At 37.3% G+C, this 17,030-nt stretch overlaps 1 protein-coding gene across 4 annotated transcripts in view; it reads left to right on the top strand.

Annotated features, from left to right (window-relative positions):
• COL25A1 (collagen type XXV alpha 1 chain) overlaps positions 1-17,030 on the top strand; it is a 302,478-nt gene that overhangs the window by 184,732 nt on the left and 100,716 nt on the right. For 2 of the 4 annotated variants that reach the window (XM_068187415.1, XM_068187412.1), the window contains 2 exons: positions 12,522-12,548; positions 12,714-12,740. In XM_068187415.1, coding sequence (XP_068043516.1) covers positions 12,522-12,548; positions 12,714-12,740 — 54 coding nt within the window. The remainder of the gene's footprint in view (positions 1-12,521; positions 12,549-12,713; positions 12,741-17,030) is intronic. The other 2 variants (XM_068187413.1, XM_068187414.1) reach the window with 1 other exon arrangement.

Consider the following 17,030-nt stretch of genomic DNA (forward strand, 5'->3'; position numbering starts at 1 on the left):
AACTTTAGTTTAGTTGCCATTCTCCTTTCTTAAATGGTAATAGCATTTGTGAACACCATTGAAATTGTGAGACCTTTTTAGGAAACAGCCCATATTGATTTGTGAACAAGAAGAAACAAATGCCATTTTCATGGCTTTTCATTTTATGTTAGTTGCTAAAAGGAACCACATCAGAGAATGTTAAGAGGAGAAATCATGCTCAAAACTTCATTTACTGTATACATAAGTGTTTATGACACAAAAGAAACCAGAAATATGTCTTCTCAGAAGGCAGTTGTGCATTTAATTATTTTAAGTATGATGCTTTCTCAGCTTCGTATGTAATAAAATAGAAGTTAATTTTGTTAAAAGGCATTGACAACAACAATGAGCACTTTAAAATATCAAACACTTCAGTTTCCCCGGTAGACTTACGCACATGTGTAAACCAGAAGAGCTGTGAATATCAAATGGTTTTCTTGGCTATGCATGGAGAGTGGGGGAGTATTAGTGCAAGTAAGAGGATTCTTTGCTTTGTAAAGAAGACAGCACAGAAATGGAAATTTTAGGGGAAAATTGTTCTGAAATGTCTGTTGTGCCAAGACTACGGAAGCACCATACGTAATTTAAAAAGGCAGAGAAGAGTAAAAGTCCCAAGCATCAACAAACCAAATTCTTTTACAATTTGATACTATGCTCCACTTTCAACATATTTTTTTACTTGTCTTTTCCCACCCTTTTGTCAGTAATTGCTAAGGAGCCTCTAATGGCAGATTGATGACTTCCCTGCAGTACCCTGCAAAGTGAACTTAGTTGGGGATAATTAGACTTTTTAGAGCTCTGCTCATCAGGCTCTGTCAGACACCAGGAGAAGGCTAGACTCCTACCCCAGCTGTGCTACTGTGTTCTTTTACTTACTCTGTTAGGCAAGCTTTTGAGTTACAATTTCAGTAACTATCTGGTGCTGAAATGGCAAGATGTTCAGAGGTTCCACAGCATTTCCTGGAACATATAATTGTTGGGAAGGATGAAAGTTTGACAAGGAAGTTTAACAGATATGTATGCTTGTCAGAAAGATCTCTTAATGTAGAATCTGAGAACAAAATAGAGATGGAAGCAAGTTTTTGTATAGAAGAATAATAGATGTGTAAATTGACAATTGCTGAGCCAGTCGTTACTGGACAACTAAGAAAGTAAAGGTTAAGTTGAGTTAGAAGGAGGTTTTATGACTTAGAGCAAAGGATATGTTGACCACAAACAAAAAGATGCTTTTATCAAGAAGAAATAGGTCTTAGGAAAAGCAGACAAACATGCTGATATGGCAAATAGAAAAAAGATCTAAGAATTTTCCACTGCAAGAAAACTGAAAAACAACTTTAAGCTTAAACTGTAACATACTAACTCATGTGATTGGATAGTATTGACCATAATATGGTAGTGAAAGTAGTTATGATAGGCTGTAGGTAATAGTAAAGGTATTGATTGGTTTCTTATGTATTAAGATGCACAGCAAAGACGGATATATAATGCATTGTAACCAAAATTAAAGGGTCTTCAGGCTTGTCTACAGCTGGAGCTGACAGCTGTAGATGCAGGCTCTGTCACCCAAAACTCTGGATTGTTGTATCATCTTGGATACAATAAACTGCATTTTGAAGAGCCGCCTGAAGTCCCACATCTCTCATCTCAGGTTCTTACTGATAATTTATTTCTTATTTCCTTGCTTGATTCAGAAAGTATCAGACTTGAATTCTGTTAATTTTACAATTACCAATTCAGTCTAGGTTTTGATTTTCTACAAACAGAAAAACAAGAATATCCATTGTGCAGAATTCTGTGAAAAGGGCTCCTCATGCAGCATAATAACCAGTTCTGGATGTGCTTGTAAAATAAATTCTGCTCCTGTGAAGGTGGCTCCTATGAAGGAGTAGCTGTATGCAATAGATAAAGAAAGCTTGAAAGATGGGCTTTGAAAAGAGTTTGACACAAAACTTTTAAAAGTTGATCTCCTCATTTAATAGTTTACATAGCAACAATTTATGATACTGTTAGTCTGAAAAAATAAGCCCTAAAATGAGACAATACATAAAAATAATATTTAAAACTCTAAAAGAAAATATGCATGAGAGCTTTCTATTTGTAGGATGTTACCAACTTTTCTTCACGATGGCGTCATTAATTTTTTAAAAGAATTGGGTTTGTTGTCATAAAATAAACATGAAGATCTGATTCACTGGTTACGTATGGCAGTATAAATTTGATGGGGAATCACACATTAGCATCCCATCTATTCATCTAGAAGTTCCAGCTGTCAGCAGGGCATAGTAGATCTTCTAAGAGCAAGTGAGAAACTGTGAAGCAAAAATTACTTGCAAGCCTTAATTTGGTAAACCATTGCTTAGCTTAACAGAGTACATATGTGTACAAAAAAGCAATTGCAAACTTAGTATTGTGGTTCCATTATGACATTACAACGGTTTGTCAAAATATAATTAAGGACTCTGAAATATTTCTTGTATCCCTACATCATTTCTTTATCAAATGACCTTCGTATTTTCTTGCTCTTATTCTACATGTGGCAGAAATACACTAGTGTGTTCTGTGTTCTGTTAGGGATTATGTCAAAGCAACGTATTGAACTGTGTTCAAGAATATTATATAGTATTGTACTATCCTTCTCCACATGTTTTTAATTTGATATTAAACTCATGCTGGCTTATTGTTTTTAGTGATCTTCATGCTGCATTTTAGCTTGGAAATCCAGTTCAATTTGTTGCAGATCCCAGTAGTTTCACTAGCTTTAATAAAAAATAAATAAGAGTTATAAAAATGTGTATTTCATCAAGTTTATTGTGACTTGAAGATAATGCTGTGATGTCTAAGACATTAGCCTTTCACAAGGTTTTCAAAATATCAGTTCATTTGTAAGCCATTATTATTTCAGAGGTTAATGATGCTTTGTGCTAGATGCTTGAAAGTCCTGTAAACTTGAGCAGACCTGGGAGATTTGGATCTCAGGCTGGTAGAGGAAACCTTCAAAATTTATATTTCCTTTTATAAAGTGACACTCCAGTGAACTGTAATTTTTCTTCAAGCAAATTGATGGTTAGTAGAAATGCTTTAGTTTTTTTTATATTGAATTGGTGCTGGCATGAAGAGCTGTGCTGATATGTTACTCTTTCCTCTAAGTATGGGTCAAGTTTCAAGAAGGAAGAAAAAGGCAGAAAATGCAGCAGTTACTTTCACTGGAGGATTTTGTGCACTGCCAGTAATGTTACTCTTGAACACGGCATGGAAGTATCCATTCTGTTTGTGGGCTTTAATCCAGATTGCCAATTTCAAAAATGCTTTGTCTGTCCCTACAATACTGTAGGATTTCCTAATATAGTTTTTTACTGAGATACATCAGTAATATTCAAGAGCTGTGAGCTGCTGAGAAACATGTAAGAGAATCACGTATTTTCAGAAATACAGTCTAGCTATATTGCCCCGTATGTCTGCTTGTGATCATTTGCCAAAAAGAGTCAATATCCATTTAAGTATAAATATACATATGTGTTTAATTTCCCTGAAGATGTTCTGAATTTTGTAGTCCATACTCTTTGTCTTAAGGAGAAAACAGTTTTGTTTTCAATAAACTTTATGTTGTCTTAAATTGCTTCCTGTATAAAGATATTTCCAGCCTTATAGGTTACAAGAACATATTTAGTCATCTCACTTTTACATATGTCTGCATATAAAAGTATGTGTATGTTTGTAGTTGATCTAAAAATTCATCTGCATTTATCTGGTGTTCCATCTCAAACTTCCCAAATCTGAACAGTTCTCAAAATAGCTCTATGAAATACATCATTGTAGTTTTCCCCTTTGCAGATAAGGGAATTGGTGACGATAAAGGAAAGATTTAGTTCTTGTACTGACATTTGTTTGTCTTATTGTAACATAAACATTATTTTATATGCTTTTTTATGCTTTCTGTACACCATTTGACATTAAATAAATTAATCTAAGGGTTGACACATCCCCATCAAGACTAGAGTTATGACTTAGAGTGTCAAGCTTTGCCTCTTTTAGCAATGCCTTGTACCTGGAATAGTTCAGAAACATTTGCAGTAACCTAATACTTGCAGGTCACTTCAGGTGGGTTTGTGCAGTGTAGCTTTTATCATTACATTTGTCACAGTTCTTGTGAAAAGGCTTTTTTGAGTACCAGTGGAGCCCATGCACAGGAACAATTTAAGGGACTGCAGAACTTGCCAGGGGTCATAAAAGAGAAAGATGAGTAAGATTCTCAGAGGAATGTATCATATTTTGCTGAAATAGATTCTTCCCAAGCATTACCATACCCTGAAGTTTAAAAAGGTACCTAGTTTCTGAAATAATTCCATTGCTCTTAATCTGTGGATGTCTTAGAAACCTTTCTACCCCTGGTGCCATTTTTTACATGGCTGTGGCTTTATACTACTATTTTACTGCCATTTTCTTTTAACCATTCATGATTTAGGTAATCTAACACACATCTTTCACCACAGCAATTTATAGTAGACAACACTAAAGGAATATCTAAATCTTTATTTAATATTCTACTACCCTGAATGAGAAAATATCTCCTGTACTGAGTAGCAAAATTTGGAAAGGAAAAAGCAGTGTATAGACAGTATGCCTTGCCTCTGAAATACTGAGTGAAACTCAGATCATTGCTACTGAAACCGGTGTGGAGTCACCCCAGTAAATGGAAGAATGGAATTGGCCTTCCCTATTTCAAAGTCTGTGTTAAAATCATCTTGCTGAAAATAGGTTTAGTGTTAAAAATACTGCAAATACATGTTGTCTGCAAAACCTTGTTCAGATGTGAACTGTACAGATTTGCTTGTTTACACAAGTTAAGCTTTTATTACTTTATAAATTTGCCTTGATATGATAAGAGGTACAGGTCAAAATTTTTCAAAAACTCACCTGGTTTTGAAAGCAGCCCTTATTTCATATAGATAAACAGAGAGGTTTTTTCTGGAATTTCAATCATCTGTTTCTGTGTAGTTCCAACTTTTTTTGTAGAGCTGGACTGTGTGCAGCATCTGTTAATGAAGTACATAAATCTTCTAGACTCAGGTGCTGGTCAAAGGAGGATCTGCCTGGTAGATATTTGGATGCTATTTCATCAGAGTAGTAGTGCAGACAGCAAAGTTGAAATATCCAAAGGTCTAGGGAGCTTGGAAGATGTATTTAGAAGACCATAGGTACTTCTCCTGCAGGTAGTGAGTGGCACTGGTGAATCTCCATTACTCTGAAACTCCTCTCTTCCCTTGCTTTCATCCTTTGTCTGTTTCCTTCAAAATATCTGAAGTTCAGCCTGTCATCCTCATTGAAAAGGTTCTTCTAAGTCAAAAAAAGAAAAGGATTAAATGAGCAAAGGACACTATCATTTCACCTGAATTATCTACCAGGCTAGTAAAAAATCAGGGAAACGCCAGAGGTGTTTGAATTACAAAAGCCACCATTCAAATTTTAGGTTAAAATAGCTGAAACATTGGAATATGAACTATTGTTTCTGGAACTAAAAGAAGTTGTTAACTCCCAGTGAGGAGCTTTCTTCTTACTAAACTTTTAGGAATAAATGAGAGAACTGACCTATCGATAAAAATCTACTAAATGAAGTATAAAAAGTATTTACTTAATGTCAAGTTGAAGTAGCTCCTGCTCATTGAAGGGGGGATGGACTAAATGACCTTTAAACCTTTCCAACCCAAACTGTTTGCTGATTCTAAGGTAGCATGTGATGCTTTTTCAAGTCTCAGGTGGATATCGAATGAGACAGGGATCTGCTGGAGGATGGGTGGAAGAGTAGGAAGCCTCAACCAGTCTGTATCAAAAATGTCTCATGTTTTAAATGTTTTATAAACCAAATATTGAACACTGAGGCTGATGCTATGTTGTAATTAAAAATATTGTTAAAAATCATCGATTGAACTCCAAAAAATCCCGAGACTACAGTACAAATAGCAAATATAATAGTAGTTATAACAGTAAAAAAAGCTTCCTGTTCAGTCTGCTTTCTGAATTTTGATTCTGTAGGGCCCACATCAGTTGCCTTTTATTATGTCTTTCTGCAGTTCTGAGTGACAGCCAAAAATTTTTGTGTTTCTGTGGTTTTGAAGAAATAAAGATAGTGTTTCTATCTTCCTCACAATCTTCCTTCCTTCATGTTATTGAAATCAGAAACTCTGGTTGTTTTTTTTTAATAACATGATAGATACAGCAATATTAAGTTTTCTCATCTGTGCTTTTATGTCCTGTTTTACCAGTTTACAAGACTGGAATTTCCTTTGTGGTGTGGTTGTTGTTTGTTTGGTTGTTGTTTGGTGGTTTTTTTTTTTTTTTTTTTTTTTTTTTGTTGTTTTTTTACTGTATTGCATCAAATCTCTAACATCATCAGTGAATTTTTGCTTATCTGACAAGTAGGAGAACAGGAAGATGCATTGTGGACAAGGCAGTGAGAGCTAAGGTTCATGTATTACAGTGCATTGAGCATTAAGTGAAAGTCAGAAGGCTTTTGACTCTACCAGAAGCCATTTTGTTTTCTTTAAGAATGTGCCAGTTTTTTCTGCTGCTGTATAATTGGTCTTACTGTCACATACAGCAGCTACTTGACTCACAAGAAACAGCACATTGGAATCATAATGTTTACTTAAATTAATTTGTGGAAATAGTAAAGTTGATCCTTGTTTTTTCATGCTCAGGCAATGAGTACATGGTCACATACCCTGTGTACCATAGAATCTTTGTAGGGCTGATTGTGTTGTTTTGTAAGCTTTCAAATAAAAACATTATATTGTCTGTAGAAGGAAGGGAAAGGGGAGGAGAAGATGACAGTTTTACTGATTAATCAAAGAAAGAATGTCAGAGAAAGGAAGAGGAGATCAGCTTTAGCAGGTTGTTGCTTGGGACACTGGGCCTTGTGCTTTTTCCTGGGTACTGGATTCGTTCTGCAGCTTCTAATGTGAGCTGGTGGTTTTTGTGAGCAGCATTATAAGTTTCAAAATAAGCACCCCATCCCAACCTCAGCTAGAGCACTGCATGAGATATGAATGTCTAAATGATTTCTTGACACATTTTGTGTAGGCTGTGTTCTCCTGCCTGTAGTTTATAAACTTGTCTGATTTATATATTGCTATATAAATCACTGAATTTTGAATACAATTGTATGAATTTACAGTAGGAGTCATTTATAATTTGCTTGTTGTGAATGTTAACAGAGCTGTTTATCTAGATTGCTATATAAATCAGTTTTATGTTTCTCAGCTTAAATCATTTGCATAATGTTGTTTAAGACAGTCACCCTTATTATGTCAAAAATTCAGGTTTCTTTTTCTCTGCCTTAGGATTTTAACAAAAACTTCAGAATATAAGGGAAGAAAATGAGATATTATTAAGAGTCTTTTGAGAGGTGGTTGGTTGCAGTTTTCACCATAAGTCAGTCATGTTACAGGAGGAGAATAAAACATGTAAAAAGGAAGGCACTGCGGCAGTAGAAACTGTTCAGATTCACTGAAAATTCTTCTGAGTACTTGTAAAATTGTTGCAAGGTGAAATGTTGGCATTGTAAACTAGCATATGTAAACACTGGCTGAAAACATGGCCAAGCTCAGCAGATGCCAAAACCACATTGCCTCAATAGTTCAGGGTTTGCACAGTGGACACAAGACTGAAATGAGTGTAGGAACTTCGAAATAGTTATGAAACATAGTGGTGTTTACATGATGTAACCTCCTGTGATTCAACATATCATCCTAATGTTTTGCAGCAATTACAGGATAGGCTGGGGACTGTTGTTCCAGTCAGATTCTTGTAATTTATCGAAGTCATGAGTCAAGTTTCAAAGAAAGAAAATTCTGCTTTTGTATCTGATTATTTTGTTGTTACATGCTAAAGCCACCTTTTACCCTTAAAGTAAACTGCAGTATTGAATTGCTTCAGGCAATGTGTGGCATGCTGTTTAGTGAAAACATGGTTAAACTTAGCTGGGAAATTGGTTCCCTTTTTGGACTTGTCTGGGTGACACTGGAATAGCTGTTTCACGTTCCTGTTAGTTTCTGCAAGGCTGCTGTTGCCTTAGGCTGCTGGTCACACTGTGGGTGCTGGTAAGGATGACTGCACTGTGTGCCCCTCAATCCCAAATGAAAATGAAGGCTGAACCTTGAAAACTGCATTCAGTCCTCCAGCTGCCAGCTTGCTTAGCCTCTGGCTGTTGTGGTGGGAATGTAGGAAAGCAGTGACTGTGTCTGAAAGGTTATTATCACCTGTGTCTTCTGTGGTAGCTCTGTCTGATGGGAGCTGTCAAGTTGGATGTGTCATGTTCCTTAGGAGCTGTGAGGGTGGATGATGCCAATGGGACCCGGGACTGTCACAGTCCAACTGATTCTATTGGTTATTTTGTTGGTTGGTTGTCACCAACTTGTGCTGGGGACTGGCTGGTCCTTTTTACAGAGGCATCATATGGGCTAACAATGAGGAAAAATCTGCACTCCTCTGTACCGACTCTGGAGCTTTTTACACAACCTTCAACATTGCTTTGTACTCTGTACTAAGAATCCCTTACTATTTTCAGTTCTGCTATCCCTTCAATGCTTGGAGCCTTTTGGGTGAGTTTTCAGCAGAATTTCCTGTATTATGGCTAAAGGCAGATCTGTAGCAATAGGTATGTGGAGAGAATATATCTGTAAGAGAATTCTGATAATTATGAATGTTTGTAAAACCAATATAAGTCAACTACTGGCTTTTTAAGAGATCTCTGGATGTAACATTTGCAAAACTATATAGGTGGCAATGGCCTCAAGGGTGGAATACAAAATTAGCATCCTTCAGGGAATGAATTATAAAATTTCAGCTGTGAGAAAAAAGTCATGCTGATCACACTCGGTTAATTCTAAGGGAAAGTTGCCTGATGAAGACTGCAAGGATCAGCTTTCTGTTTTCTAGTACTGTATTCTCTTGCCTTTCTATTCCTATACACATATTTATAATAATAATGTAAAATTTCATCAGAGTATGGAAATGGGATTTTCATAGCAAAAAAAAAACAGGGGGGAGGTCACCTGTCAGTAATCCTGAATATGGCTGTTTTTTGGATTTGACCCTGATTTCACTTCTGTTTTTAGCTGGCAGGTGCCTGGAGGCCTTTCAGTCTGCTTTAGGAGACCTTGTTTTAAAAACAGTAGTATTTTTTGCCTAATTATGAATGCAGATTTTGCATGTGTTTGAGATTTACAAGGCCTTGCTTATGTGAAACAGGCTATAAACTCTCCTTGGAAATGTATAGTAGTCTGGAGTAGATAATTACACTTTGAGAAAAGAGCCTCTGTTTCCAGTGAAAACACTGTGAAGTTATTTCAGAAATGCTCTGACCTCAGACGTTTCATATAACTTACACAAAATGCTTTCACATTTGTTCGGCAGCTCGCGGCTTGATCTCTGCCATCTCATAAACGAAAGCACAGAAGTCTCCCTGGGAGAAAAAGCAGCAAGTCCATGCTGTGGCCTACACAACTAGTGTTATTTTACTCACTCTGTGCTTTGTGTCTGTACCCTTAAACAGAAGAAACCTTGCCCTCCTTTAAACAAATCTGTCTCCTAATTACACCCCACCCCCACAAACCCAACTTTCTCTCAGATTTTTCTTCCTCCCTGCCTCCACTCAGTGGACATACACTAATAAACTCTGCAGTAAAAACCTTGGGAGAATTTCTCAGCACAAATGGAAAGAAGATGTCAAAGGCTGAGGATAGGAATTTTCTGTTTAAAGTTGCAAAAACAATAGAGGACAATTGAAACAGTGGGGGAAAAGCCAGAGATGGGTGAACAAGCCATGAAAGCATTCCATTAATTTTTCTTTTGATGAAACCCCACATGTTCTCTTCACTTGCATTCAAAAGAGCCATTTTTATTTGCATTTGTTTGTTTGTTTTTGAAGACTTGTGGAAAGCAAAAACATTGCAAGTACAAGTGAAAAGACTTGTGAGAATGTTCACACCAGAAGTGCTTTTGTGGGCTTTTGAAAAGCTGTTTTTCACCCTTGGTACAATAAAATTATAAGATGTTTATGAAGGCTTTTATGAAAAATTTGTGTGCTAGAAGGGTGACTTGTTAGAGATGACAGTGTTTGCCACTCAGGGAGAGAAAACACCAAGCAATAAAAAACAAAACAAATTCTGATTATGATGTGCATGGATCACATTAAGAAAATCCTGCATAGAAAAAGGAGGGAAAACAAGATATGATTCAGTCTTATTAAAAAGCATGTTTGTGTATAGGTTGTACTTTCAGAGAACTCTTAGCAGAGGAAAGTATGCAGGGTAGAGGAAGGGGCCACTTGGGCACTGGAGATGGCTGAACATAATTGCCAGCAATCATACCAGGGAGATAGTGCAGTAGCCATGCAGATCTGGTGGCTGAACCCCTCATATGAGCTCTAACTTAGTTCTGTTCCAGTGAGCCAGCTTAGTTCAGGCAGCTGATGTGATCTCTCCTGGTGTAGTTTCTACCAACAGGCAGAGCTGTGGCAAGCACGCTTCAGAGAAGTTACGAGCCAAACCCCATCAGAAGCAGGGCCACTCTTGGGCATAAGAATGGCACTGAGCATCTAAATGAAGGCAGCAACAGCTCCCACAAGACAACATCTGTTTACAGTCTCAGTCGTGTCACGTTACCTATCATTTCATGCCTAAGGCCCGAGAAATAGGATTCTGACTGTAGCTGATAGGGTCCTGCTATTTGCACTTTGCAGCCAGTGAGATAGTCAGAGCCAGTAATGGCTTGATAATTCAAGGAGGTAGAACACGTGAGCACAACCCTTCGCTTGTGCTTCGCGTTCACTGTGGAGAAGGCAGCAACAGCCTGCACCGACTGATTTTAGTTCTTCCCATCTTACAATTACTGTGTTATTGATGGTATAAGTTCACAAATTCACAAGCTCAGTGGCATGTATGTGTAAGCTTTAAAGCAGACCTGCTCTACTGTAATGTCAGGTAGCAGTACATGTATGTGGAGACTATAGCTAAAAGTAGACAGTGCTGCACTTAGTTTTCAGTATGTATTTATGTGACCATGTGAACTGGGAAAGGACAGTGAGGCTTAAAGCATTAATATATATATATAGAGAGAGAGACCTTAAAGGTGCAGCCAGATTGTATCTATTAATTAAATTATTTTGTTTAATTTGTTTTTAAAGAGGCCAAGTGCGTGCAGGGCAATGCAAAGTGGGCAGGGGCGATAGTTAATTGAGCAGAGAGTTTCCACTCAGCTGGCAGTTACCACTGTCCTTCATGAAGGAGACTTGGGGACATCAGGAGGCAGACTTGTTCCTGTGTCCTCTGCAGCAGACAGAAGAGATGGCCATGGAAGGAGAGGCATATGCTTTAATTCCTTTGATTCAGCAGTGGATGCTCTTCTCTGACATGCATCAGAAGCCCTTAAAACAAAGCAGAATATTGGCTACAACAGTGATTCTCAAAGACTTGCCTGTGGTTGATCACATCTTTAATACACAGCAGACTGACCTCCATTCCACTGCATTTATGTGAACCACATGAATTTTTGCCAGTGTTGTTAATGACAATCTTTTCTTGTTCTGCATAAACCCTCACAAACACACACACACACACACTGCCACACACTCTCTTTGTGTTATCACAGTGAACCATGCTGGCTTGAATGGCTCCTTCTCTGTTTACAGCTGCTTTCACATGTATCTCAGGTCCTTCTTTGTAATGAAACACCTGCATATCTTTCAGAAAGCTGGAGGTAGAGTCTGCACTGTGTAAGCAGACAGTTTTTTGCAGACTGATAGCATTTTTATTTGCAAGATACTAACCTCAGAAACTAGTGGTTTAGAAACCTGCTGCTAGCTTTCTGGAAAGTGCTCAATAAAAATGGAACAGGAAAGGACTTACTATTTGTGATTCTGTCACTTTACTGTTTGTTGGGTGGTGAGTAACAAAAAGTAATACTACTTCAAAATCATTTTACACAATGTGCTCATTTTGCCTAAACAGTCTGCTTGAGACTAAACATCAGTATTGCCAAAGAAAGGAATGAAAACCCTACTTTTAGAATTTCAAATCCATTTTTCTTTGGCAGTCTAATACAAGGAGGGTGCCAAAATACATGACAAGTTTATATATATTTGAATTTATAAAGTGCACTTGCAAAGAACTTTTACAGTCTAAGAAATTTTTTTTTTATCTGATAGGAGATAAACTATTGTCCCTAAGTGAAATGTGTAGATATTTTGCCATTTCAGGCATCGTTTTGCTTGTCTAAGTAGACTGATTCAACACGCATTAGCAAACTATTCAAGAAATAGTGTCCAGTTCCTAATATTAGTACAGTGAGGAAACCATCTCTGGAATAGCACTGGCATTCTGAGTTAGAAATTATAAAGAAATATATTGTTGGGAAGAAATTGCAGATTGACACAGACCTGTTTCTTGCTGCATCCCAGGACTTCATCAGCATCAGTTATTAACCTTTGCCTTTGTTTCTTTCAGGGCCCTCCTGGTCCAAAAGGCGAGAAGGTGAGTTGATGTTTGGGTGATTCTTACAAGGTGACTGGAAAGTCCTCCCAGCATGAACTCAAGAGACTGTTTGTATTGATGCAGTGAAATGTTAGATTATGTAAGAGAGCTGGGTAGCACACAGATGCTGTGTTAAACCTATCATCTCATCTTTCCACTTTGCAGGGAGATCAAGGTGATCAGGGCCCTCGGGTAAGCATCTTAAAAAAATGTTACACTTCCCCTTCGCTGAGTAGGCAATTAGTCTTTAGTGCAAAACTAAATTAAAATACACTGTCTGAGCTAATTATGCTTATTAGCTGCATTTACCCTGCATGTTGAAGTGTCTGCAGGACAGTAATGCTGAACATGAGCAGGAAGTGTCTGGGAAGATTTGAGTGATTTCATAGTGTACAGTTTCCATTATGGGTGGAAGCAGGTTCCACAGTGATTTTGCTCTGCTGTATAAAGCTGGCTTTCCTAACCAAACCATTCAGTTTCCCCAGCAATGTGTTCATGCCATGCATGGGCTTCCACAATGCAGAGGACCAGTGAGTTTCTAATAAATATACTTCTGGATTTCATGTAAAATGTAGCTAATACTTAGTAAATTATAAACAATTATAATGTATGCATGTATTAGCTTTTTTCCTGACATAGATGTATTTAATATTTTTAATGATAACAATATTACCAGCTTGTAGTTACAATCCAGACAGAACATAATTTAACTTAGGAAATGAGAAGGTTCTTCTAATTTCTAAATGTCATGTTTATTTTAACAGAGAAATAGAGGAATACAGGAGTGTAAGTTCGAATGGATTGGCTGTGCTAGTTCACTCTTCTTTACATCTGTGCTTCATTAGAAAACGCTTAGTTACATTGTTCAGATGATATAGTAACTCTCTTTGGTTACATGTTTATAATTTTTCCCATAACAGTATGTTCCATGGATTATTTTCTTCTGTTAACTATGTTAAATATTTTGAATTTGCAGCTTTATTTCATTCTACTGTTTTGTTTCATATAATTTGGTGTAATTGGATTTTACATTTTTTTCAGCCAATAAGATTATCTAAAGTCACAACATGCTTTTGCAGCTGATTTTGATGTTCTGTTAACTGCTAGGGTGCCCTGTTGTGCTTGGTGCTAGGGCTGCACATCATAAAGACAGCGGCCTGAGAGTGAACAGCTTTAAATATTATTTCAGTTGGAACTCAGTAGGAGTTGGAAAACTACTTAAATAAATAAAAGAAAGTAGAGAGTAATAATGAGAGCAATGTGTTTTTTTTCCTAGGTAAATAATATACAAATTAAAGGTTCTGAATAATGTAAAAATTTCCTTTTAACTTCTAAGTAAATTTAGTGTCGTTCAGAGGCCATATTGGGCTGTGTATTTTGCCTAGTTCTGTGATATAGATCTTAGCAGGGAATGTGAGGAAAGAGAGATGCAGGGGAGGAGAGCAGTGCAGTGCCTGTGGCTTAGGAGAGGATTCAGGTGGCATAAGACAGGCTCGAGTGCAAGTGCTTGCACTAAGTGGCCTTAAGTGCAGAAGAATGCATGCTCTTACATTCACGTTCACAGGCTTGAGTTTTAAAAGAACAGGAGAGCAAATTTGATGACAGTATCAGAGAAAGGATGCAGTAACAAATATGGAAGAGCAGTGTTGTGAAGAGCATTACATTGCTGAGGATAAGAATCTGGAATTATGACTGTCAGAGAAGTTTCCAGGGAAAGCCTCAGAGGTCTGAACACTGGAGAACAAATGAAGTGGTATCAACACAAGGGAATGATGATGCAGAAATCTTGCCAAAACGTTGGAAGAGATGTAGATGTAAACTATTACGTGGTTAAGCATTTGTGGCTTTCAGTCCCTGGTCTGGAAGTGTTGGCAATGCCCAATAAGAAGATGCAGGTTTGGTCAGTGTTACTGCAATGGGACCTCTGCTGTCCAGAGATTGTTGAGTCCTACTTTGCAAAGACACACTCTGTACACAGGAAGGCAGTAGAATCCTTACTGAGCCATACAAATCATGGCTATGTCTGTTTGTGGGTTTGGTAAATCAAGTGCAGATAAAAAGCAGAAAATATCCAACCTGAGGAATTCATATATAAGGACATCGCAATGTTTTATCTGAAGATGCAGCTGGCACTTGAGACTGAATTCTGTATCTGATTATAGAAAAGGAATTCAATAAGGTCAGCAGTGGAGAGGAAGAGGTGGTGACTAACATCTTGTGGACAAGCTGAAACTTTACCAACTCTTTAGTCCATGCAGGTTTTAGTAACATAACTCCAGTTTAAATATACGGGTCAAACTTGGGAAATTTGCCCAGTGTTGTTGGTTTTCCCTTAATCTATTCTGAATGTGTTCTACATACAGCCTCTTTTCCTTTTTTCCCCTCCATATTTCACAAGTAATAAGTACCATGAAGGCTGTGACCAGTTTATATTTCTTGGTACACCAGTTATCTCTTCTGATAACTGTCTTCAGGGTGAGTTTGCTCAACCTGCTGTGCCAGGGGATTTACAATATAATTAATAAAATTTTTATGTGTAAGCTACTCATGCACCAAATGAAACTAAATCCGTTTTTTCCTGGTTGGTTACCTTTGCACATAGTTTTTCATCACTGCCTGTGTAAAATAAATGGGTTTGGAGGTAATGGCATACAATATTATTTTCAAGAAATATTGTACCTGAAAGTAACTGAGGCATGACATTGACACTTGGATTTGACAAGTTTGCAGACAGGTTGGATATAATATCTAAGAGCAGTGAATGTTTTAATGCTAATTCATCTTTTACAGGTAAGGAGCCTGAAGTTTATTTGGGTTTGTGTTTTTACATACTGGCTTGAAACAAGTGTTTAACTTAGCAAAACCTGTTAGTGTTCCAAGCTACGACTGAAATTTCAAAATGACCCTTTTTCTTTAAAAAAGCTGCTTTCTTTCCTCCAGGCATTTTTGTAAAAGAAATCAAAATAAAATGTACAGACTGTCCAAGTCAAGATGAGATCTTAAACTTCCAAAAATTCACTGAAAAGAAAATAGAAAGATATTTGTGAAAACATTTTGCAAGAGGCAAAGATATTGTTTTCTGTCCCACACAAGTTTTTCACCTTGAGATTTTTGAGGGATCATTCTTTCTGAAATAGTTTCAAAACTGCAAAAATAGTAATCGGTTTTCTCAAAATGTTCAGTCACTGGGCATGTAGAATATATACTGAACTGTTTTGAAGTTCACATTTTCTTGAAAATACCTTGAATAAAGTCATAACACTAAGAACTCAGCCATACAAATACCAGTAAGAGGTCAGGCACTTATATTTTTAGAATAATGTGGCTGTGGTTTTGTGTTTGGTTTTTGGGGGTTTTTTTGGGGTTTTTTTTGTTTGTTTTTTGGATTTTTTTGGTTTTTTTTTTGTTGGGTTTGTTTGGGGTTTTTTTAAGAATCTGAGGAGTTTTCTCAAGTATTCAGATATAATTTGTGGATCAGTCTCTTTCATTGTGCAGAGATGGCATAAGGGTTCCAGTTCATAATGCTCTGTGGCTTGATCTACCAACGTCTATATTGTGTAGAAAATATGAGCTAAAACACATTCTAGTAGTGTGAGTGATACAGAAATTCATACCCTGAGTGTGATTTTGAGCAGCAAGTTAATATAGCTTTTTATTACATGAGACCACCAATAAGGTAGCGATGGTGAGTCCTGTTCTTGGAAAAATTCTTTTTTTATCTCTTTATGTATTTCTATATCAGACCTCTAATTACTCTAAAGGTTTGGTTGACTAAACATTTAGGTCAAATGCAGAACTAGATGTCCTTGATACCAGTGTAAGAAATGGTAATGTTAGTGTGTCTTTTGGATGCTCTTCTTTTTGCAGAGGGCATGGCTTCATGAAATGTCCATGGAGATTTGCTTTACTCTACTGAACCATGAAAAAATTAAAAATGATGGAATTTAGCCTGTGGACTGTTAGAATAAATGGTGATATCAGGCTGCTCAGCTCCAGTTGTTCAGCTCTAGTCCAATTAAAAAAAAGCCTTTGAAAATTTACTGATGGTAGAATTTCACAGGATATATTATCCAAGTAGAGACTGCATCTTGATAATGGAAATAGGTCTTCAGAGGTGAATGTTTGGGAACAGAACAGGTAGTATGGAATGTCTTATCGGATGTGGAGGGGAACTTTGTAATCAAGGATGAGGAAAAGGCTGAGGTACTTAATGCCTTTTTTGCCTCCGTCTTCAACAGAAAGGCTCATTGTCCCAAGGGCAACCAGCCCCCTGATCTGGTAAACAGGGATAGGGATCTGAACAGACCCCCTGCAGTCTAGGAGGAAGTAGTTGGTCCTGCTGTGCCACTTAGAAACTCATACATCTCTGCAGCCAGATAGGGTTCACATGAAGGTACTGAGGGAGCTGGTGGAAGAGCTGGCCAGGCCACTCTCCATCATTTATCATCAGTCCTGGCTAACTGTGGGGGTGCCAGATGCCTG

The sequence above is a fragment of the Anomalospiza imberbis genome, chromosome 4, assembly GCF_031753505.1.
Source record: "Anomalospiza imberbis isolate Cuckoo-Finch-1a 21T00152 chromosome 4, ASM3175350v1, whole genome shotgun sequence".
Lineage (NCBI taxonomy): Eukaryota > Metazoa > Chordata > Aves > Passeriformes > Viduidae > Anomalospiza > Anomalospiza imberbis.